Source organism: Mobula hypostoma, chromosome 20, assembly GCF_963921235.1.
Source record: "Mobula hypostoma chromosome 20, sMobHyp1.1, whole genome shotgun sequence".
Taxonomy (NCBI): Eukaryota; Metazoa; Chordata; class Chondrichthyes; order Myliobatiformes; family Myliobatidae; genus Mobula; species Mobula hypostoma.
This window is the reverse complement of record NC_086116.1, coordinates 43,943,042-43,969,007: the sequence shown is the minus strand read 5'-3', so window position 1 is coordinate 43,969,007 and position 25,966 is coordinate 43,943,042. Positions and strand designations below refer to the sequence as shown.

At 42.6% G+C, this 25,966-nt stretch overlaps 1 protein-coding gene across 2 annotated transcripts in view; it reads left to right on the top strand.

The window, feature by feature from the left end:
- The window catches only part of rbm17 (RNA binding motif protein 17), a 66,833-nt gene that overhangs the window by 33,263 nt on the left and 7,604 nt on the right, over positions 1 to 25,966 (top strand). For both annotated transcript variants that reach the window (XM_063072748.1, XM_063072749.1), the window contains 4 exons: positions 139 to 280; positions 12,815 to 12,966; positions 14,164 to 14,249; positions 17,169 to 17,267. In XM_063072748.1, coding sequence (XP_062928818.1) covers positions 139 to 280; positions 12,815 to 12,966; positions 14,164 to 14,249; positions 17,169 to 17,267 — 479 coding nt within the window. The remainder of the gene's footprint in view (positions 1 to 138; positions 281 to 12,814; positions 12,967 to 14,163; positions 14,250 to 17,168; positions 17,268 to 25,966) is intronic.

Sequence of the window (25,966 nt, the reverse complement as noted above, 5' to 3'; positions counted from 1 at the left end):
GCAGCAGTTGCCAGACCAACGAATGCTAGACCAGATGTTTCAAAGACAATATGCATTTTTTTTAAAGTTAACTCAGGAAAAGAACATGCTGATCGGTAATCTTTGATGCTAATTTACACTTTCTTTTCCTGTGCTTAGTCATTCCAACTTTCCAGTACGAGGAGGAATCCCGGTCTCGAAATACCCCTGCCAAAGCTGCCATTCCTCCACCAGTGTACGATGAACCAGACAGACCACGGTCCCCACCCGGTCCGACCAACTCCTTTATTGCAAACATGGGGTAGGTAAATAATTTCTTTATCAGAATGAAATGTACCTAGGATTTTCTTTTGTAGTGTTCATAGCAAATTTGTTTTTTGAAGAGGCTTGCTTCATTTTTTTTGGTCAGAGTTTGCTTATTCCTTGGTGGCAATGTGGTTAGAATATCACTTTACAGTGCCAGTGATGGATATTCAGTTCCCACCGCTGTCTGTAAGGAGTGTGTATGTCTCTTTGTGACTACATGGGTTTCCTCTACATTCCAAAGACATACAGGTTAGGGTTAGTAAGTTGTGGCCGGAACTGTGGTGACACATGTGGGCAGGCACCAGCACTTCCTTGTACTGTGTTGGTCATTGATGGAAATGACTCATTTCACTGCAGGTTTTGATGTCCTGGTGACAAATAAAACTAATTTTTAATCCCTTAGCACAATCTTGAAATGATAATACAGGTCACTGGAAATGGTCCATTCGAAAGCAACATACCTTTAAGTTCCTTTAAACTTACGAAATTTTTAAATATGGAATTAATTCTGATGTTTGCTTGTTTCACTGTTAACAATGAAGGTGACTAGGCATTTGCAAGCTTATTTTCAGAATCAACTTTATCAGTTATTACTTTTATTAATGACGTTGCAAAATTTGTTATGGCAGCAAAAAGCACAGACATAGTGGAAAAGAGGAATAGCAAGGTGGTGTTCATGTACAATTCAGACATCCTATGGCAAAGGGAAGGATGCTGTTCCTAAATTGTTGAGTATGGGTCTTGAGGCTTCAGAGCCTCCTCCCTGACATGTCCTGGATAGTGAGGGTCCTTAGTGATAGATGCTGCTTTCTTGAGGCACCCGCCCATTGAAGATGTCCTTGATGGTGGGGAGGGTTGTGCCTGTGATGGATCCGGCTGTGTCTACAACCTTCCAGAGCCTCTTTGATTCTGTTCGTTGGAGCCTATGGGGAAAACATTTTCTGAAGTTGCTCTTCTAATTAACAGCTTTATATCGAAGAAAGTTAGGAAGTTATGATGTGGTGTTGTGTATTAACGAAGTGGGAAGCTCCATTATTTTTGAGACACTTGAAGGAGGAGATGTTAGGTAAAGAAATCTTATGCCAGTGTCACCAGTCATCACTTCAAAGCCAGGTTTGGGTGGCTGGATACAGTGTAGAGAAGATCCAACAATTGTTTTGAAATTACAAGTTAAAAACAAAATCTAAGTGTTCTAAATCTAAATGGAACGGTTCTCATTTCACACATTATGGTGGTCTCTGGAACTACTACTTTGCCCAGGATTGAGGGCGATAGTTTAATGTTGGGTGCCCATGTTCCTTTAATATAGAAGACTAACATCCAGACAGAGGATGCTTTCATTCATTGGGGATAAGTAAATAGTCCAAAAACCAAAAGAGATTTCTTAATTTACACTGGCACATTACAACTGTTTAAACAGCTGGAAAGGAAAACATTAAAATCCGGCAATTGAGCAACATTTTACATATGTGTCACAGCATCATCTGAACACAATATTCCATCACACTCAGGAGATTGTGCTCAGTTCTGCTCACCTCATGGGCTTTAGAGAGGGTGCAGAGGAGATTTACAAGGATGCTTAGAGAGCATCTTATTAGAAAAGACTGAGTGAACTACTGCTTTTCTTTTTGGAGTGAAGGAGGATAAGAGGTGACTTGGAAAAGGTGTATAAAATGATGAGGCATAGATAGAGTGGATAATCAGCGACTTTTTCTCCAGGGCAGGAATGGCTAATATGAGGGGGCATATTTTTGAGGTGATTGGAGGAATGTATGGGGGTGGGAGGAATGTCAGAAGTAAGTGTTTTTTTTTTACAAATAGTGGTGAGTGCATGGGATGCCGTTGCCATGGATAGTGCTGGAGGCTATTAGGGACTTTGAAGAGACTCTTATTATAGGCACATGAATGATAGAAAATTGGAGGTTTGTGTAGGAGGGAAGAGTTAGATTGATCTTGGTGTAGGTTAAAAGGTCAGCACAACAACTTGGGCCGAAAGGCCTGTGCTGTGCTGTAATGTTCTATATTCTATCACTAAGCACATCGTAATAAGGCTTGTATTTCTACTGCACCTTTCCTGACTTCATGCCAAGTGCTTGTGTAACGTAGGCATCATTATCGTGTAGGAAGCACGACAGCCTGTTCTTCACAGCAAGTTCCCACACCAGCTGATCAGTGACTAAGCAATAGGACATTGGGTGTAACTGTGCTTTTGTTCTAGCTCAGACTCTGTGGGATCTTTTGAGGGCAGATAGGGCTTCTGTGTACCATCCTCATCCAAAGGACTCCTATTCCAGTGCTCACTCAGCATTGCACTAGGATTAGCCCAATTTTTGTGTCTGTACCTCAAGAGGGTTTTGAGCTAGAGTTTTCTCATTCAGATGTGACAGCTACCAACTGAGCTACTGCTGACCTTTCCAAACAAGTGTACTCACTCCAGCTTGACAAACAGTCCTTCCAGGTGAGGAGACACTTCTTCACCTGCCGTGGTCATCTACTGTATCGGGTGCTCCCTCTACGTCAGTGAGACCAACCATAGATGGAGGGACCACTTCATTGAGCACCTTCTCTCCATCCGCCACAAGCCACAAAAGGCAGGACCTCAGTTCGACTCCTCGTTCCCATTCTGATCTGTATGTCCATGACCTCGACTGCCACGATGAAACAGCACTCTGGCTGGAGGAGCACCACAGCATATTCCATCTGGGTAGCCTCCAGCCTGATGGCATGAACATCTGTTTCTCTAACTTCTGGTTATTTCTTCCCCTCCTCCTTTACTCTTTTTCCATTCCCCATTCTGGTTCCCTCTCACCCCTCTCTTCTTACCTGCCATCACCTCCCTCTAGTTCCCCTCCTTTTTCCCTTTCTCCCATGGTCCACTGTCCTCTCCTATCAGATTCCTTCTTCTACCCTTTACCGTTTCCACCTATCCCCTCCCAGCTTCTTACTTCATCTACCCTCCTCCACCTACCCACCTTCCCTCTCACCTGATCTCACCTATCACCTGCCAGTCAGGTCTTACATCGATTGTATTTTAGTTATTATTCTATTATGGTTTTATTAAGTATGCCTGCAAGAAAGTGAATATTGGGGTCTATCGGAGAATATCGGAACTGCTTTGGCCTATGGTCAGGCCACACTTAGATCCCCTCCAGTTCGCCTACCAGTCCCGACTAGGAGTTGAGGATGCCATTGTCTACCTGCTGAACCGTGTCTACGCCCACCTGGGGTGAGGGTCATGTTTTTTGACTTCTCCAATGCGTTCAACACCATCCGCCCTGCTCTGCTGTGGAAGAAGCTGACGGTGATGCAGGTAGATGCTTTCCTGGTGTCATGGATTCTTGATTACCTGACTGGCAGACCGCAGTACGTGTGCTTGCAACACAGTGTGTCCGACAGAGTGATCAGCAGCACTGGGGCTCCACAGGGGATTGTCTTGTCTCCTTTTCTCTTCACCATTTACACCTCTGACTTCAACTACTGCACAGAGTCTTATCATCTTCAGAAGTTTTCGGATGACTCTGCCATAGTTGGATGCATCAGCAAGGGAGATGAGGCTGAGTACAGGTCTACGGTAGGAAACTTTGTCACATGGTGTGAGCAGAATTATCTGCAGCTTAATGTGAAAAAGACTAAGGAGCTGGTGGTAGACCTGAGGAGAGCTAAGGTACCGGTGACCCCTGTTTCCATCCGGGGGGGGGGGGTCAGTGTGGACATGGTGGAGGATTACAAATATCTGGGGATACGAATTGACAATAAACTGGACTGATCAAAGAACACTGAGGCTGTCTACAAGAAGGGTCAGAGCCGTCTCTATTTCCTGAGGAGACTGAGGTCCTTTAACATCTGCTGGATGATGCTGAGGATGTTCTACGAGTCTGCGGTGGCCAGTACTATCATGTTTGCTGTTGTGTGCTGGGGCAGCAGGCTGAGGGTAGCAGACACCAACAGAATCAACAAACTCATTTGTAAGGCCAGTGACGTTGTAGGGATGGAATTGGACTCTCTGGTGGTGTCTGAAAAGAGGATGCTGTCTAAGTTGCATGCCATCTTGGTCAATGTCTCCCATCCACTACATAATGTACTGGCTGGGCACAGGAGTACATTCAGCCAGAGACTCATTCCTCTGAGATGCAGCACAGAGCGTCATAGGAAGTCATTCCTGCCTGTGGCTATCAAACTTTACAACTCCTCCCTTGGAGGGTCAGACACCCTGAGCCGATAGGCTGGTCCTGAACTTATTTCATAATTTACTGGCATAATTTACATATTACTATTTAACTATTTATGGTTCTGTTACTATATTATATATGGTGCAACTGTAACAAAAACCACTTTCCCCCGGGATCAATAAAGTATGACTATGACTGTATAGTGACATATATGTACTTTGATAATAAATTTACTTTGATGGAATTGATGGTTTTGGGGATTATACAAAGATGGGTGGAGGGCCAGGTAGTGTGGAGGAAAGAGAGAGCGTCTGCAGAGGGATTAGCAAAGAAGTGGCAAATGGAATATTGTGTAAGGAAGTGTATAGTATTCCACTTTGGCAAAAGGAATAACAGCATAGACTATTTTCTAAACTGCGAGAGAATTCTGAAATCAAAGGTCCAAAGGGTCCTGGGAGTCCTCATGCAGGAATTCCTAAAGGTTAACTTGCAGGTTGAGTTCGTGGTAAGGAAGGCAAATGCAACTTTAGCATTAATTTCGAGAGGACTAGAATATTAAAAATAAGGTTTAAATGTTGTTGCTTTATAAGACATTTGTCAGACTGCACTTGCAATATGATGAGCAGTTTTGGGCCCCTTATCAAAGAAAGAATGTGCTGGCATTGAAGTGGGTCCAGAGGAGATTTACGAGAATGATTCTGGGAATGAAAGGGTTAACATATATCGAATGTTTGACTCTGAGCCTCTACTCATAGGCCTTCCAAATATTGAAAGGCCAAAATAGAGTGGATGTGGAGAGAATGTTTCCAACAGTGGGAGAGTCAAGGACCAGAGGACACAGCCTCGCAATAGAACATCTCTTTGGAACAGGTGGGGAATTTCTTTAGCCAGAGGGTGGTGAATCTGCGGAATTCATTGCAACAGATGGGTGTGGAAGCCAAACCATTTAGTATATTTAAAGTGGAGTTTGATAGGTTTAACAGGTAAGGGGCGAAAGCAAAAAATGGGTTGCAAATGAAAATAAATCCACCATGATCGAATGGTAGAGCAGGTTTGATGGGCTGAATGGCCTAATTCTCCCCTATGTCATATAACTGCATATAAAGCTATTGCGTAGTTATAATTTCAAGAATTCTGTTTACATATCTGATTTGATATGACACCTCTAACCTACATTTACGATGATCTTCCTCCTTGGGATATAATTGCTCAAGTTAGTTCACCCATGGGGGCTGAGATTACGATGCGATTGGACATGAATAATTATGCAGAGTGTCCTGGCTTGCACAGACTCCACCTGTGTAGAACTGCTGCAAATCCTTGCCCTGTGATGCCATGTTGAAAACACAATCTCTTTACTCATCCACGGGCAGAACAGTATGTGCTGTACGTGGTGTATTTCAGTACTTGTCACACATTGGCTGTTGGATGGTGTTGGCACATTATAGATAAACTTGGTGCCTGCCATGCTAATTTAAGGCATACATTGTCACCTTGATTCAAAGCAAATTTATCTTTTAGTCTTCAATGTCACAGAGCACTGCAGCACAGAAACAGACGGTTCATCCTATCTGGTCCAGCTGAACTGTTATTCTGCTTCATCCCTCTGACCCACACCTGGACCATAGCCCTACATACCCCTCCCGTCATGTACAAATGTTTGTACTTATCCGAACCTCTCAAATGCTGTAATCAAATCTGCAACCACCACTTCTGCTAGCAGCTTGTTCCAACTTGCACCACCTTCTGAGCTGAGAAGCTCCTCCTTAAGTTCCCCTTACATATTTCACCTTAAACCATGGCCTTTAGTTCTAGTCTCAACTAACCTCAGTGGAGAAAGCCTGCTTGCGTTTAGCCTATCTATACCAGAACATGGAGAAACATTTCAGCTCCTGTCTGAGTGGTGACTCAGATCCACTGCATTCTGCCTACTGAAGCAACAGGTCCACAGCAGATGCCATCCCATTGGCTCTTCACTCAACCCTGGAACATCTGGACAACAAATTTTCATACATCAGGATGCTCTTTATTGATTACAACTCAGCATACAATACCATCATCCCCTCAAAGTTAATCAGTACACTCCAAGGCCTGGGCCTCAATACCCCCTTGTGCAATTGGATCCTGGATTTCCTCACTTGTAGACCCCAGTCAGTTTGGATTGGCAAAAACATTTCCACTATCTCCATCAGCACAGGTGCACCAAAGGACTGTATGCTTAGCCCCCCGCTCTACTCACTTTACACCTGTGACTGCGTGGCTAAGTACAGCTCCAACACCATATTCAAGCTTGCTGATGACACAACTGTTGTGGGCCGTGTCAAAGGAGGTGATGAATCAGCATACAGGAGGGAGGTTGAAAAATTGGCTGATTGGTGTAATAACAACAACCTCCCACTCAATTTCAGCAAGACCAAGAAACTGATTGTAGACTTCAGGAGAGGGAAACCAGAGGTCCATAAGCCAGTCCTCATTGGAGATCCAGAGGTGGAGAGGGTTGGCAACTTAAAGTTCTTGGCTGTCACCATCTCAGGGGACCAGTCCTGGCCCCATCATGTAAATGTAATTGCAAAGAAAACACAACAGCGTCTCTACTTTTTTTAGGAGTCTGTGGACATTCAGCATGTCATCAAAAACCTGGACAAACTTCTATAGATGTGCAGTGGAAAGTGTATTGACTGGCTGCGTTACGGCCTGGTATGGGAACATCAATGCCTTTAAGCAGAAAATCCCACAAAAGATCGTGGATTTGTGCCAGTGCATCATGCGTAAAAACCCTTCCAGCCATTAAGACCATCTACATGAAACTGTCGTAGAAAAGCAGCATCCATCATCAAAGATACTCATCACCCAGGCCATGCTCTTTTCTCGCTGCTGCTATCAGGTAGAAGTTAAAGGTGGCTGGGGACTCGCACCACCAGGGGCAAGAACAGTTACTACCCCTCAACCATCAGACTCTAGAACAAAAGAGGATAACTGCACTCATCTATTGAGATAATAAATTTTACTATGAACTTTGACTTTTATAATCCCTCTATCAAGTCTCCCCTTATTCCCATACGTGCCAGGGAATAAATTCTTAACCCAGGGTTCCCAACATTTTTTATGCTATAGATCCTTACCATTAACCAAGGGGGCCATGGAACCCCCTCTCTTTCCCCTATAACTCAAGTCCTTAAGTCCCAGCAATATTCTTGTAAATATTCACTGTATCCTTTCAATCTTATTCATACCTTTCATCTAGAAGATTGGAAAGGATGTAATTAATAATCCTTAAGTGAACCATAGAATTATACAGCACAGAAACAGGCCCTACAGCCCATTGTGTTCATACTGACTAATGTACTTCCCTAAACTAGTGTCATTTGGTGCTGTTGTCAGAATATTTCAAGAGATGATACAATGCTTGAAACGATTTGGTAAACAAGCTAAATGCTTGGAAATTGAATGCACTGATCCATCTGGGAATTTATGTTTGATTCCTCTCCTTGTGAGCACAAGGCTTTGGCAGTGGTGTTGGAACATTCTCATCTAGTTCCGATTGGCATCTGCCCACAAACTTGCATCGACAGTTATTTTTCAGAAATAAAACCCTCTCTGCAATGGATTCTCAGCAACTGTAAGGAATCTTCAGATGAAGGGATAGAAAACAAACCAATAAGCGTTACAGATGCATTTATAACCTCTCTCTTTCAGGCAAGGTTCCTAGCTGCTCTAAAAAGACTACTATTATCAAAGGAAAGTGCTTCAATGACTCCTGCCTTGTGGCTCTGATATTCACAACAGAGTCATAGAGCACTGCAAAACAGAGGCAGGTCCTTCTGACCCATTTAGTGCATGCTAAACTATTATTTTACCAAGTTCCATCGACCTGCACCTGGACCATAGCCCTCCATACCTCTCCCACCCAGGTCCCTATCTGAATTTCTTGTAAATGTTGAAGTTGCCCCTCAGGCCTTCCCATGAAGTATTTTGAGAGGCTGATCATGATTCACATTAACTCCAGCTCTCAGGCAACCTTGACTCACTGCAATTTGCGACAGCTGAAACATGTCTACAGCATACACCATCAGAATCAGGTTTAATATCGCTGACACATCATGAAACGTTTTGTTTTGTGGCAGCGGTACATTACAATATGTCATAAAAAAGATATAAATTACAGCAAGACATATATAGTACTGTGCAAAAGCCTTAGGCACATGTAAAACAAAATCTGTAGAGTGAAGATGCCTTCAAAAATAATTAAATGAAAAGTTTCTAAATCTACTGCAGGCTTTGGCTGTCTTGCTTTAGTCTCTCCAGCTAATCCCAGACAGCCTCGATGTTGAGAACTGGGTTCTGTGGAGGCCAGGCCATCTGAAACCATACAAAACAGGGGTTCCCAACCTTTTTGATGCTATAGACCATTACCATTAAGCAAGGGGCCCGTGGTTGGGATTTTTTAATATTTTAAAAAATCTAAAGTGCCTAATACTTTTGCACAACATTGTATATATAAATAAACAAGTTGTGTAAAAAGAGAGGAAAAAGAAAAGTGAGATTGTGTTCGTGATTCATTGTCTGTTCAGAAATCTGATGATGGACGGGAAGAAGCAGTTCCTGAAATGTTAAGTGTGTATGTTTTAGGCTCCTGTACCACCACTTTGGTGGTAGCAATTAGAAGAGGGCGTGTCCTGGGTGCTGGGCATCCTTAGTGATGGTGCTGCCTTTCTGAGCCATCGCCTTTTGAATGTGTCCTCGATGCTGGGAAGGCTAGTGCCCATAATTTAGCTGGCTGAATTTACAACTTCCTGCAGCTTTTTTCCATCCTGTGCGATGGCCCCTCCATGCCAGATGGTGATGCAACCAGTTAGAATGCTCTCCATGGTACTTTATGTAGTCCTGTGTAGGTCCGTAGTCTAGTGTAGTTTTGTGTTGTTCTATGTAGCACCATGGTCCTGGAGGAACATTGTTTTGTTTTTACTGTGTACTGTATCAGCAGTTTATGTTCGAAATTACAATAAAAAGCGACTTGACTTGATCTGTAGAAATTTGCGAGTATCTTTGGTGACATACCAAGTTTCCCTAAACTGTAATGAAATATAGTCACTGTCATATCTTTTTTGTAATTGCATTAATATGTTGGGTCCAGAATAGATCCTCAGAGACGTTGACACCTAGAAACTTGAAACTAATGAGGGAACACACACCTGTCCTCATAGATGGATCAGAAGTGGAAAGAGTGAGCAATTTCAAGTTCCTGGGTATCAATATCTCTGAGGACCTAAACTAGACCCGACGTATCAATGCATCTATAAAGAAGGCACGACAGCTGCTATGTTTCATTTGGAGTTTGAGGAGATTAGGTATGTTACAAAAAACACTCAAGTTTCTACAGATGTACCGTGGAGAGCATTCTTATTGACTGCATCACTGTCTGTTACGGGGTCAGGGGAGGGAGGCTACTGCACAGGATTGAAATAAGCTGCAGAGTTGTAAACTTAGTGAACTCCATCATGGGCATTAGCCTCTGTAGTATCCGGGATATCTTCAAGGAGTGATGCCTCAAAAAGCTGGCATCCATCATACAGGACCTTCATCACTCTTGACATGCCCTTTTCTCATTGCTACCATCAGGAAGGAGCCTGAAGGCATGCACTCAATGATTCAGGAATAGCTTCTTCCCCTCTGCCGTCTGATTTCTGAATGGACATTGAACCCATGAATACTAACTCGCCACTTTTTTTTTGCCCTGCTTATTTAATTATTTAATACAGTCTGGAGCTTAGAAAAATAGAGGGCTATGGGTAACCCTAGGTAATTTCTAAGGTAAGGACATGTTCGGCACAGCTTTGTGGGCCAAAGGACCTGTATTATGTTGTAGATTTTCTATGTTTCTATATATTCATACTGTAATTCAGTTTTTCTGTATTATAATGTATTACATTGTACCGCTGCCGCAAAGTTAACAAGTTCCATGACATGTGCCAGTGATATTGAACCTGATTATGATCCTTTGATGGGCACTGGTTCGTGTTCCCTCGACTTCTTCCTGAAGTCCACAATCAATTCCTTGGCATTACTGACGTTGAATGCAAGATTATTGTTGTGACACCACTCATCCAACTGAAATATCTCATTCCCGTACTGCTCCTTGTCACCATCTGAAATTCTGTCAACAATGGCTGTTAGTCGGCACATCTATAGATGGAGTTTGCACTGTGCCTAGCCACATACTTATGCGTGTAGAAGGATTAGAGCAGTGGGCCAATCACGCTTCCTTGAGGTGCGCCAGTGTTGATTGTCAGTGAGGAGGAGATGTTAGTTCTGATCAGCACAGACTCTGGTCTCCCGGTGAGGAAGTCAAGGATCCAGTTGCAGATGGAGGTACGGAGGCCCAGATTTTGAAGCTTGTTGATAAGAACTGAGGGTATGATTGTGTTGAACACAGTGATGTAATCAATAAACTGCAGCCTGATATAGGTACTACTATTGTCCAGGTTATCCAAGGCTGAGTGGAAAGCCAGTGAGATTGCATCCACTGTCAGCCCATTGTGGTGATAGGCAAATTACAGTGAGTCCAGGACTTGGCTTAGACAGGAGTTGATTCTAGCTATGACCAACCGCTCAAGCACTTCATCACAGTAGATGTGAGTACCACGGGGCAACAGTTGTTGAGGCAGCTCACCCTGCTCTTTTTCTGGGCACTGGTAAGATTGTCACCCTTTTGAAGCCGGTGGGAACTTCTGACTGCAGCAGTGAGAGATTGAAGATGTCCGCCAGTTGTTTGGCACAGGTTTTCAGACCCCTACCAGGTACACTATCAGGGCCTGACTCCTTGCAAGCGTACACCCTCTTGAAAGATGTTCTGATGGCCTCTGAGATAGAGATCTCAGGGTCACCAGATGCTGCAGAGATTCACACAATGTAGTTTTATTCTCCCTTTCAAAGCAGTCGTAAAAGGCTTTGAGCTTATCTGGGTGTGAAGCACCACAGCCATTCATGATGTTAGGTTTTACTTTGTAGGAAGTAATGACATGTAACCGATTCTGTCTCTAACCTCAATTAGAATAGTTTTTTCTACTCTTAAAGTAGCCTTCCATCAGTCATGGCTGGACTACTTGTATAGTTCTGAATCACTGGTCTTGAATGCTGTAGATCTAGCTCTCAGCAACTAGAAATCTCCTGGTGCCTCCATGACTTTTAGTTAGGTATTTCCTCGAAGGCACACAGGTCTTGATGAAGTAGGTGACAACTGTGACATATTCACTCACATTAAGATAAAGAAATGAATCCCTAAATATTGTCTCTGTAAAGACACATATGTTAGACTACTGCTTATTGACTTCAGCTCTGCCTTCAAATTCTACAATACCAAACAAACTTGTCTCCAACCTAGATCTGGGAGTCAACACCTGCAACTGGATCCTTGACTTCCTGACCAGCACACCGCAAGGATATGCAGCAACACCTCTGCCATGACTAATGGGCTCTTGACCTCAAAATCTACTTTGACATGGCCTTGCATGTTATTGTCCACACTGCACTTGGTCTGTAACTGCATTCTGTCATTGCTTTACTTTGTACTACCTCAGTGCGCTATTGTAATTGATTGATCTGTCGGAATAGTATGCCAGACAATTAGAGGGCAGCATGGTAGTGTAGCAGTTAGCTTAATGCTATTACAGCGCCAGGGACGAGGTTCAATTCAGCCACTGTAAGGAGGTTGTACGTTCTCTCCGTGACAGTGTGGGTTTCCTCCGGGTGCTCTTGTTTCCTCCCTTATTCAAAAGGTGTACAGGTTAGTAGGTTAATTGGTCACATCGGTGTAATTCAGTGATATGGGCTTGTTGGGCCAGAAGTGTATAGTTTCTAAGAAGTATAGATCTGTCCTACAGGTTCAAAACACGTCAGATTGTGGAGGTTGCCAGTATGCGGAGTGCTAGTCCAGCATTTCATAAACAAATTGCACCTTTTGTTTAAGCAAGCTTTCAGGAAACCTTTCAGGTAGCACGGGCTCGTTGGGCCGGGAGGGCCTGTTAACATGCTGTATCTGTAAATATAATTAAAATAATAATTAAGACGTTTTTCATTATATCTTGGTATGTGTAACAGTAATAAATCAATTTATATAGGCATCCCTTAGTCTCGTGAGACCATGGATCTGCGCCTTGGAAGGTGTCCAGGGCGCAGGCCTGGGCAAGGTTGTATGGAAGACCGGTAGTCGCCCATGCTGCAAGTCTTCCCTCTCCATGACACCGATATTGTCCAAGGGAAGGGCACTAGGGCCGATACAGCTTGGCACCGGTGCCATCGCAGAGCAAAAATCAATTGACCTATTTTTAATTGATATCCTTCTGTTTTCCTGTTTTTGACAGAGGTACAGTGGCACACAAGATTATGCAGAAGTATGGCTTCCGTGAAGGACAAGGCTTGGGGAAACATGAACAAGGGTTGAGTACGGCACTGTCAGTGGAGAAGACAAGCAAACGTGGAGGAAAGATCATTGTTGGTGACAGTGCAGAAAAAGGTACCCCCGCTCGAGAGGTTAAAATGCTGCATTTTGATCTCTGTTCTGCTCATTCTGATGTTGCCATGTTTGAAGTTTATAGCGTCATAGAGCAATACAGCACAGGTACAACCCTTTAGCCCAGCCAGTTCATGCCCATCAGAATGCCCACCCAGCTGGTTCCAACTTCATGCGTTTGGCCCATATCCCTCTCATCCCACCCCTCCATGTACCTATCCGAGTGCTTCTTGAATGGTACTGTACCTGCCTCAACCAATTCCTCTGGCAGCTGCACTTCTGCATGAAAAACTGAAAAATGAGTTGCATGCAGCTAGTTTTGTGATTTAATGTAGTTTATTCATTTAAAGCTACCTTCTGTTAAGAACATGACTACTTAAAGAGTGAGCAGTAGAGCACTGAAAGATGTGGGAATACAGATCCATAATTCCTTGAAAGTGGCATCATAGTGTTGAAAGAGAGCTTTTTGGCACATTGGTTTTCATAAATCAGAGCGTTGAGTACAGAAGTTGGGATGTTATGTTGAGGTTGTACAAGATGTTGATGAGGCCCAATTTGGAGTATTGTGTACAGTTCTGGTCACCTACCAACAGGATAGATATCAATAAAGAGTACGGAGAAAATTTACAAGGAATTTGCAAGCCAGGACTTGAGGATCTGAACTATAGGGAAAGGCTGAATAGGCTAGGACTTTATTCCCTGGAGCGCAGGAGAATGAAGGAAAATTTTAGAGGTATACAAAATTATGAGGGGTATAGATAGGGTAAATGCAAGCAGACTTTTTACCACTGAAGTTAGGTGAGATTAGAACTAGAACTCATAGAGTAAAATATTTAAGGGGAACTTCACTCATAGGGTGGTGAGAGTGTGGAATGAGCTGCCAGCGGAAGTGGCGGATGCAGGTTCATTTGCAACACTTAAGAGAAATCTGTATAAGTATTGGAAGCAATAGAGGGCAGGTTGATGGGACTAGGCAGAGTAACAGCTCGAAATGGACTGGATGGGCTATGACAGGAAACGTCGGAGGTCTCTGCTCTCCTTTCGATATCCAAATGAGTAAGTTCCACTGACATCCTCTAATATAAACTTCATAGGGGGTTAGAAGGGCTGCTCAGTGAGATTTAAAACTAGCAGCTGCACAACAGATACTGGAGAGTGAGGCTACATGATTAATTCTTAAATTTATGTTGTCTTTTACAGTAGAAATGCCTGCGACAGCTAAGAAATCTGAAGCAAACCCTCTGACAGAAATCCTGAAAAACCCTACAAAAGTGGTTCTACTGCGGGTGAGGAATCAAAACATTAACTTGTTTGTGTTTTTAAGTGAAATTTGAATTGGGAAAATGCCCATTACCACATTGTCAGGCACCCAGCTCCAGACATTTTGCTGCTTTCAATTAGTCATCTTATGCCTTATTCATATTAAAATCTGACTGGATTTTCAATGTGTGTAATTAAAAAAAAATTATTATACATGTTAAATTGCTGATGAAATCTACCACTACATCTCAAGCAATTGTACAGTGGATCCAGTTAATTGGAACACATCGGGGCCAGTACAATTTTGCCCAATTAAGCGGCTGCCCCAGTTAGCCAAAGTTTCATCGAAATAGTTTTTTTAAAAAGTCAAACTACTGTTTCAAATTATGTATTTAGATGAAATACAAAACAACTTAGAACTCTACCAATATTACTACAGTGCCATAAAACTGTATTAGTTCTTAATAGTTGTCAATGGAGGGATTCATCCAGTGTACGCTACCATGTTCTTTTGACTGTAAATGAGCAAAATCAGCACAGGTACCTAGTGCAGATAATGAACCGCCTTCCTTACCTTCCTGCACAAAGTAATGTTAAAAATCCCTGTTTATTAACTCTGTGTTGGGCGGCCCAAATGAATAACATAACACAATTAATGCTATTTAACAACTCTTCACTCTAAGCAGGGTATAGTGTCCAACAGCCACACTAGTGCATGTGACTGACCCTTGTTAGAAACTGTTGTATACCCCAAATCTTCTTTTTCATTGTAATATTCAAGATGATCAATGCCTTCTAGTTCTTACTTGCTGAAGTAGTGAAATTGTTTTATTTTTAACTCCCGGCCGTTTCTTGTATCTCCAAGTCTGAAACTGCTGTGAGCAAAATAGTTCTGAATAGTTTTACTGCTTATTTCTCGCCAACAATCAGTGACAAAAATCCAAACACGAGGAATTCTGCAGATGCTGGAAATTCAAGCAACACACTTTGATGTGTCAGTGACAAAAATCATTGCTTTTTGTAACCGATGCTATTTTAAAAACTATTCACTTTAAGCACGGTGCAGTAGCACAGTTCAGTGTCTAATGGCCACACAAGTGCACAACACTGACAGTAGTTAAAAACTGTTCGGCAACACTCTTCTGTCCCAATTAACCGTCATGGTATCACAAATAAACGAAGGGAATCCCAGCTATCTTCTTGATTAGGTTTTGCTTTTTAAGAGTTGTCCCAAAGAAGTGGCTGCACTAATTATGGGTTTTTAGCCCTTTGAGTTAATAATTCATTTGTGCATTGCAAGAGCATCTATATTTTTCTTGGTAGTACACTGGCTGGAGGCAATCTACAACTTAAACATGTTTGTTTTCTTGCTGTTTCATTTCTGATAGAACATAGAACATTACAACACCATACAGTCCCACGAGATTGTGCCAACCCTTTAAGCTACTCTAAGATCAATCTAACCTTTCCCTCCTATATATTATTCCTTTTAGCGCCTTGTGGCACATCAGGCGGCAACCTTGTCGTTCCTTTAGCATTTGTCTGTGTTTTTTTGAGGACAAGTTTCTAGCTAGACACTTAACCCAGCATGAATGGAAAGTGTTCAAGGAACAGGCCGAATTTGAACCCGGGACCAACTGCCTTAAAGTCTGGTGCGGATACCACTGCATCACTGGCCAGCTATTCCCTTCTACAAAGCCCTGCATTTTTCTATCATCCATGTGCCTATCTTAGACTTTCTTAAATGTATCTAATTCTACCACTACCCCTGGCCATCCATTCAATGCATCTACTACTCCCTCCAAACAAAACACTAGCTACCTCAGGCATACCCCTCTAGACATTTCTCCAATCACCTTTAAATTATGGACCCTGGCATTAGCCATTTCGATTTTGGGAATAAGTCTCAGCTGTTCATCGATCTATGCCTCTTACCTTGTATACCTCTATCAAGTAACCACGTAATATTGGTGAAAATCTGCAATTACATCTCAAGTAATTGTACTTAGCCCTTGGAAACACTAGTCAGTTCATTCATGCCTTGCAAAGCATGGCAGCATTTTTCTATTTAATCCATTGGGTGGAGGTAATCACAAAATCCACAAACAAATTACAGTGGAAAGATTTGTACTACTTATAATTGGAAATGTTTATCTTCAACTTGAGTTTATTCTGGAAGCACAAAAACTGCAGAGGCTGGAAAGCTGAAATAAAAACAAAATGCATTGGACTTCTACAGATTCAGCAGTATCTATGGAGGGGAATAAACCAGTGACCTTTCAGACCGAGACCCGTCATCAGGGCTGGAAAGGAAGGGGGCAAAAACCAGAATAAGAAGGTGGGGGGAAGGTGAATGAGTACAAGCTGGCAGGTGAAAGGTGAGACTAGGTGAGGGGGAAGGTAGCTGGGTGGGGAAGGGGGGGGAGAATAATATAAAAAACTTGGTGGTGATAGGTGGAAGAGGTAAAGGGCCGAAGAAGGAATCTAATAGGAGAGGACAGTGGACCATTAGAGATGGGAGAGGAGGAGGTGAATCTCGGGGAAGAGATGGGCAGATGAGAAGAGGTGTGACGGTAACCAGAATAGAAAAAGAGGATGAGGTTGGGGGAAGGGGGGGAATTTATCAGAAGTTAGAGATCAATATTCATTCCACCAGTCGGAGGCTACCCAGCTGTAATATAAGGTGTTACTCCTCCAGCCTGAGTGTGGCTTCATGGTAATAGAGGAAGCCATGGACCGACACGTCAGACTGGTAATGGAAAGTCCATTCAGATAAAAGGTGCATGTCACCTAGGATCCAATTTGTTGCCATATATTAAAGTTGAATTTAGAAATCACTCATGGTGAAATGAGTAATGTGGTATAACATTGACTTCCTCTGTTGGCATTGATGTGAAACCAGCTCTTTACATTGATTGGTCTGTATTTGGTTTTCCTGCTGTTAGAACATGGTGGGAGCTGGAGAAGTCGACGATGACCTGGAAGGTGAAACCAAGGAAGAATGTGAAAAATACGGCAAAGTGACCAAGTGTGTCATATTCGAGGTAGGAACGTTAGAGCTTCTTATCTTATCAAGATGTATTGTTCTCATCTGTGGTTCTCTATCTTCTCATCACGAGTGGGCTTGCCTCTGGCTCTAACACTTGTATATGATGGCACAAAAGTCAGAGGCCGTTGGGAAGTCAAACACTGACCTCTTAGCTCAGATGCTGGACTCTCCACTGAGCCTGAGATGGAGCACCAATGAACCAAGGTGTGGGACTGGGTGTGCTTCACATCTGACTCCAATGATGGTCAGAATAGGTGGTGTGGCCCCTTTCATTTGAACAGGATAATCGCTCTGACCAAAAGGAAGATGTAGGTGAATGGATTACAGGTGACCTCCAAATTTTTTTGGGGGGGAGGGGTTGGTGGTCTTCTCAAAAAAGTCAGTTTTGCAATTTCCTTAACTCAAAGCCACATTATCCCCAGTGACTTAAAAGGCAACCAGTAGGAGTGTTCCCTGTTTAGCTGAAAGGCATTTGGAGAGTTGGGGCCCTAACAAATTGAATGAAAGTGCTGGAATGGGAGCTTCAAGTATTATGCGACTGCATCAAACATTGGAGTCTTATAATTTATTTTTGTTAACTCGTACCATTTCTGCTAGAATTCCACAGTAATTTACCATAGTTTTAATGCTTGGGCACATGTCTGAATGCTGACAATGCTCCAAAGCTACCTGAAGTTCAGCAAGTAATTCTGCCGACACAAGAAACTACAGATGCTGTTATTGGGACCAAGAAACCAACTCTGGGAGGAAGCTGGCAGATCAGAACTGATGCAAGTCCTCAACACAAAACACAACCATCCATTGGCCTCCAAAGATGTTGCCTGACCTACTGAGTTCCTTCAGCAGTTTGTTGCATTTTTGCTAATAATTTTGCTGTTTATTCTTAACTCAAACACCATATCCAATCATATGTGCCTGAATTTGTTTTGAGGAAAAAATGGCTCAATATTTTCTTCGTATTTCTACTTTAAGTCAAACAAAATCCTGGTGGATCTTTGCTGTTTTGTTTATATTCTACCAGTAGTATGGAGTTCAAAATAGTAGAGTCCTACAGTTGTGGTTTTAAAGTAAGGGTTTATAAATGTTCAGCATTTTGTAATGTAGAATCTTTACTACCTGGAATTAAATACAGAATAACATTAGCACATTTTATGGCCTTTATTGAAAGAAGCCATTTGGTTCATTGACGAACAGGAGAAAATCTGCAGATGATGGAAATCCAAGCAATACACACAAAATGTTGGAAGAACTCAGCAGGCCAGGCAGTATCTATAGAAAAAAGTACAGTTGATGTTTCAGGCCTAGACTCTTCGGCAGGAGGGTCTCAGCCCGAAACGTCGACTGTACGTTTTTTCCATAGATGCTGCCTGGCCTGTTGAATTCTTCCAACATTTTGTGTGTGTGTTGTTTGGCTCATTGAGTTCCTTTTTGATATCCCCACAATATTGTTCTCTGTCAGGAATGTGCTCAATCTTAATTATACCCCATGACTTCCAGCACCCTATCAGGCAATCCTATTACTGCTGGAGGAATTAAAGATTATCAAAGACTTAGCTGTGCAGTGGAGAATATAGGAAAGCGTGTTACGAAGGGGTTACATTCTGAGAAAACCATTCCCACTGTGATTTTCTGTGATGTGAACCCTTGAGAAAAATTGACAAAACCTGTTGTTTCTTTCACATTTTGTGCTTTTTATTTTTTTTCTCACTTGTTCTATAAGAATGAAGTTTTATGCCATGTCTGTGTCTCAAATTATTGGTAGTTTTTAGTGCATTCCGTAAGGGTGAATTTCCATTACCTGAACTACTGTAATGTGGGAGTATACTGCTCTTAAAACAAAATTTACCCACTTGCTGAAATTTTGTTTTCTTGAAATCAAAGCACCAGCCAATGAAGAATGTTTGTGGTTAACCATTATCTATATTACATGCAAAGATGGGGAAGAAATACTAGAAAGACAGGAGCTGTTCCAAGTGTATAAATATAGCACTTGGGCATACTCATAATCACAAGCAATGGATGATATTGCCTGGTATGGAAACTGTACTTCCCTCAATCGTAGGACTCTGCAGAGAGTGGTGCAGACAGCCCAGCGCATCTGTGGATGTGAACTTCCCACTATTTAGGACACAGGTGAATTAAAAGGACCTGAAGGAGCATTCGGGACCCGAGTCACCCAACTGCAAACTGTTCCAGCTGCTACCCTCCGCGGTATGGTACTGCAGCATTAAAGACAGACCAACAGGCTCCGGGACAGCTTCTTCCACCAGGCCATCAGCCTGATTAATTCACGCTGACACAATTGTATTTCTAAACTATATTGACTGTTCTGTTGTATATCTTACTGTACATATTATTTATTACAAATTACTCAAATTTGCACATTCAGTCAGTTACTCCTCGTGTATGTGAAGGATGTAAGAAATAAGGTCAACTTAATATTATGTAATGAGTCTTCCCAGAGTTAGAGACTCCAGTTCAATCCTGAATTCTGGTGCTGTCTGTGCGGAGTTTGCATGTTCTTTCTTTGACTGTATGGCTTTCCTCCAGCTACATCAGTTTCATCCCGTGACTCAAAGACATGCTCGTGGGTTAATTAACTTGTGAGTTATGCTGTAATGTTCACCAATGGCAAAAAGTCAAAGTGAGCAAGTTTCTGGGCTGTAAGGGGGAGGGGAAGTGATGGTTGCACTCTGGGAGCTGGTGTGAACCTGTTCAGTGCGGTTGTTAGAATGACTCCATTGAATCTCAATTGCAATGACATTTTACGTCAGTAACACTTGAATTGGATAGAGTCGGCAGAACAATGATGTAGGGTATTTTAAACCTCGTGTATTGGTGCTGATGCAATCAGTGAAGTTACCCTACAAAGTTTCATCGGGTTTTTGAAGTATATTATGATTTCTGGTGTTTCCTCTGTGGTTAATTGGAATTGGTTTATTATTGTTGCATGTACCAAGATATAGTGAAAAGCTTGTCTTACATACTGTTCATACAGATCAGATGATTACACAGCGCACTGTGGTAGAAAAAGGTAAAACAATAACAATGCAGAATAAACTGTAAACGCTACTGAAAGTGTGCAGTGCAGGTAAATGATGAATTGCATGACCATAACGAGGAAGAACTAGAGACTGAGGGGCCATCTGATCATGCAACAAGTCCATTCAAGAGCCTGAAGTTATCCTTGTGCTTTTCTGTCTTTTTTCTTGATGGGAGAAGGGAGAAAAGAGAATCTCCGGTATTGTTGGGGTCCTTGATTATGCTGAACACTTTATTGAGGCAATAAGAAGTATAGACAGAGTCTGGTTCCTATGCTGTGCTGAGCTGTATCCACAATTCTCTGCAGTTTGTTGCAGTAACTTCTGTATCGTGGTGGGTAGCACTCTTGCCTAGGTGTACTGCTGTTCCTCAAGCTTACACTGGGCATATTTATAACAGTGCAGCAAACCACAGAGCAAGGAGTCAGGGCAAGCATTAGCTCATGGACTGAACACAGGTGCCCGCAAAGCAGTCCCCATTTGGTTTCACTAGTGCAGAGGAGATCACGTTGTGAATATTAGATGTTGTTCACTAGTTTAGAAGAAGTTTTAGTGCATAGGATGGATATGGCATCTCCATAAGACATAAGAGCAGAATTAGGCCATTTGGCTAATCACGTCTACTCCACTATTCGATCTTGGGTGATTTTTTTTTTTCCTCCCAACAACATTCTCCTGCCTTCTCCCATAAACTTTAGCGTCCTTACTAGTTATGAACCTCTCACCTTCCACTTTAAATATATCCAGTGACTTGGCCTGCACAGCCGTCAGTGGCAATGAAATCTACAGATTCACCATCCTCTAGCTAAAGAAATTCCTCCTCATCTCTGTTCTAAAGGGATGTCTTTGTGTTCTGGTCCTAAACACTCTCACTATTGGAAACATCCAATTAGGGTATCTCTCCTGTCCTATCTGACTCTCCTCCACCTTCTCTGCAACGCAACTTAGACTAACTTTCCCGGTTCTGAACAAGGGACTTGGACCTAAAACTCCATTTCTCTTTCAGCAGATTCTGCCCGACCTGCTGAATGTTTCCATCACCTTTTTTTGCTTTATTTCAGACTTCCAGCATCTATAATTTTTTTTGACTTTTTAATATTCTTGTGATACATTTTGTTTCAGTCAGAACATTTCTTTCTAAACCTCGGAGATGATGGGCTCATTCTATGCAAGCTGTCCTCATAGGAGAACCCTTCTTGTAGGAATCCTGTGAGTCATTGTTGCACATCCTCAAGTCATCCTCATGGTCGGGGGGAGGGGACACTGTAATGTAGAGGTTAGCTGATGCTATTATGCTTGAAGCATTTCAGATTTCGATTTTGGTGCCATCTGTAAGTGGTTTGCACATTCTCCCCATTACTGCGTGGGTTTCCTGCAGGTACTCCAATTTCCTCCCACGGTCCAAAGACGTGCTGGCTAGTAGGTTAATTGGTCATTGTAATTTGTCCTGTGATTAGGCTAGGGTTAAGTAGGTGGATTGCTGGGTGGTATGGCTTGTTCCGCGCCGCATTCCTAAAACAAAATTTTAAAAATGTACCCTTCCTTGGGCATGACCACTTAATATCACTCATTACCTCCAAGCCAAAATTTTTCATAGAGTCATAGTCACGAAGTCAGAGAGATACCAGTCTTTATTGAGGGCTCAGTGGTGGAAAGAGTGAGCAGCTTCAAATACTTGGTCATCAACATCTCAGAGGATCAAACACAATACAATCATGAAGAAGGCATGGCAGTGGCTCTAATTCCTTTGGAGTTTGAGGAAGTTTGTTATGTTACCAAACAGTCCTGCATGGGGAGATAGCACTACTCTCCCTCCGCAATGCTTACAAAGCGCTCCTCCGTCCGCCATTTGGGAAGTCAGATCACTCCTCCATCTTGCTTCTGTCGATGTACAGGCAGAAGCTGAAGCAAGAGGTGGCTGTAGTTAAAACCGTGCACTGTTGGTCCGACCAGTCGGTCTCCATGCTATAGGACTGCTTTGATGACATCAATTGGAATGTCTTTCATGATGAGGATGTCTCCAAGTCTATGGATGGGGTCATGAGCTTCATCCGGAAGTGCATCGAGGATGTAGTCCCCCAAAAATCGGTCAGGGTCTATCCAAACCAGAAACTTTGGATTAATAGTTCCGTGCAAGCTGCACTAACCATGCGAGACAGAGCTAATGTTGCCAATAACCAACAGAAACTCAAGAAATACAGCTACGATCTACACAAAACCATCAAGGCAGCAAAACGACAATACAGGGACAAGGTCCAGACTCAACTCTCCACCAAAAACACATGCAGCTTATGTCAAGTTCTGCACACCATCGCAGAATTCAAAGCTAAGCACGGTGGTGCTGCCAACATCGCTGCCTCTGTCCCAGATGAGCTAAATCTTTTTTACTTTCGGTTCACAGCTTTACACATTTGGAGAAGAAGAATGCTTATGTGAGAATGCTGTTCTTGGACTACAGTTCAGCATTCAACACCATAATTCCCTCCATGCTTGACAAGAAGCTCAGAGACCTTGGCCTTCACCCTGCCTTGTGCAGCTGGATCCTGGACTTCCTGTCAGATTGCCAGCAGGTGGTAAGAGTGGGCTCCCTCACCTCTGCCCCCTGACCCTCAACACAGGAGCCCCTCAGGGCTGTGTCTTAAGCCCCCTCCTTTACTCTCTGTATACCCATGATTGTGTCACCACAGTTCCAATCTGCTAATTAAATTTACTGATGATACTGCATTGATTGGCCTAATTTCAAATAATAACAAGGCAGCCTACAGAGAAGAAGTCATTATCCTGACACAGTGGTGTCAAGAAAACAACCTCTCCCTCAATGTCGCAAAAACAAAGGAGCTGGTTGTGGACTACAGGAGGAATGGAGACAGGCTAGCCCGTATTGACATCAATTGATCTGGGGTTGAGAGTGTGAACAGCTTTAAGTTCTGGTCTGAACATAACTGGCTGTGTGGTGAAAAAGCACAACAGTGCCTCTTTCACCTCAGACGCTGAAGAAGTTTGGCACGAGTCCCCAAATCCTAAGGATTTTCTACAGGGGCACAATTGAGAGCATTCCTGACTGGCTGCATCACTGCCTGGTATGGGAACTGTAATTCCCTCAATCGCAGGACTCTGCAGAGAGTGGTGCGGACAGCCTGGCGAATATGTGGATATGAACTTCCCACTATTCAGGATATTTTCAGAGACGAGTGTGTAAAAAGGGCCTGAAGGATCATTGGGGACCCGAGTTACCCAAACCACAAACTGTTCTGGCACTACCATCCAGGAAACGTTACCGCAGCATTAAAACCAGGACCAATGGGCTCTGGAACAGCTTCTTCCACCAGGCCATCAGACTGCTTAATTCACACTGATACAATTGTATTTCCATGCTGTATTGACTGGCCCGTTGTACATACTATTTATTACCAATTACCATAAATTGCACATTGCACATTTAGCCGGAGATGTAATGTAAAGATTTTTACTCACGTCTGTGAATGATGTAAGAAATAAAGTCAATTCAATTCAATTCAACTGAAATTTGTACTTATGTATGGTGGAGGGCATTCTAACTGGATCAGTGCTCCAGTGTATAGGATCGCTAGAGGCTGCAGAGAGTTGTAGATTCGACTACTGTACTTGCATCACAATCACAACCCTCCCCACCATTGAGAATATCTTCAAGCAATGGTGCCTCAAGAAAGTTGCATCAGTCATTAAAGACCCTCACCTTCTGAGACATGACTACTTTTTGCACTACTACCACCAGGAATGAGGTGAACAGCTCTTCCACTCCACCATTAGATTTATGAGCATTCCATGAATACTACGTCATTATTCATCTTTTGGACTATTCAGTAATTTATGTCCCTGAAAGTAATCTTGTACTGTACTGCTGCCACAAAACAACAAATTCCACATCATATGACAGTGATAATAAACCTGATTATGATTCTGATATGGCACAGGAGCTGGCTCTTTGCCCATTCCAAACACCCGTTTACAGTAACGGAACAATAATCCACTTTCAGTCTTACACATCCTCATCAATGCACGCCCATCTACCACTCGTGTATACAATAAAGGCAATTTACAGTGACCAATTAACCCACAAACAGCATGTCTTTGAGAAGTGGGAGGAAACCAAAGCACCTGGAAGAAAATCATGTAGTCAGAGGGAGAACATGCAAACTCTACACTGACAGCACCACAGATCGAGATTGAACCCAAGCATCCAGCACTGTGAAGCAGCCACTCTATTGCAGTGCCCCTGTGGACTGGGAGATGTACAGATTGTTGATTAGATGGAATTTATGACGGTATTGGTTACTGCTTTGTCTTTGGCCAAAGTGTTGGTGTTGCTGTGTCTTGAGAAATTAAACATATTCTGTCTATTATTGAATAGGCTGAACATTTTCTGATGCATATCTTTAATATGTCAAAAGGATAACAGATTTTGGTTTGAGGTTTTATGTGGGGAGGTCTAAATATTAGTGAGCTTTCACACTTGTTCATTTCTTCAACTCACATCCAGAGATAAACTTGTTGGTTCATTGCTGCTATTGAGGTATGATCATATGAAATGTCTGATGTGCTTTTTGATTAATGCATTCAGAAGACATTCTGAATTGGTGATTTGGGAGGGATAATATTTTTTTCCTTTTTACAGTACATAATGTAAGTTAGAGCATTACTTGCAAACAAAACATTTTATTCTATTAGGGAAATAGAGAAGCTCGAGACATTAGCGAAAAATTTCAAGGTTTAAATCTAGAACAGCAGTAATTTCAACATTTCCTTTTCAGTATAAAGCACTTAAAATAGACAGCACTGTTTAGTCATTTCCTGTTGCTGCTCTGATGAAGTATCCTGTCCCAGCATATCGGTGCCACAATCAGTTCAATTGAGAGAAAGCTGAATTTCCAGGAAGAGCCTGTGCTTACTGCTGTCAAGCTGCTGCTGGAGTAATCTGGCACAGCGACCACAAGTGTCTGCTGGTATTGGGACAGAGCCTCTCTTGCCGAACGCTAACTAAATTGCTTACACGTTCCCTTTAAGTTGTATAGACATCAGCTGCCTTTGTGGTAGTTCTGTAGTTTTAGCAGATCCAGGGCAGATTTTTTTTCTTTCTTCCTGGATTCTGGCTGACTTTTACTTTTTCAGATTGTCCCCGCAAGCTGAAATTAATCACTGACGCTGAAGTGTGATTTCACAGTTGTGAGTAACAATATTAGATGCCATGAAGCACAGTACAGGGACTTTGGACCACGAAGTTGTGTCGACCTTTTAACCTACTCCAAGATCAATCTAATCCTTCCTTCCCTCCATTTTTCTATCATCTATGTTCCTACTTAAAAGCCTCTTAAATATCCCTAAGATATCTGCCTCTGCCCTCACCCTGGCAGCGTGTTCCATGCACCCACCACCCTTTATGTAAAGAACTTGCCTCTGACATTCCCTCTATATTTTCCTTCAATCACAGTAAAATTATTCCCCCTCGTATTAGAAATTTCCACCCTGCAGAAAAAGGTGTTTGCTGTCCACTCTACCAATACCTCTTAGCATCTTACAAACCTCTATCATGTCACTTCTCATTCTCCTTCACTCCAAAGAGAAACGCCCTGGTTCACTCCGTCTGTCTTCATAAGATGTGCTCCCTAAACAAGGC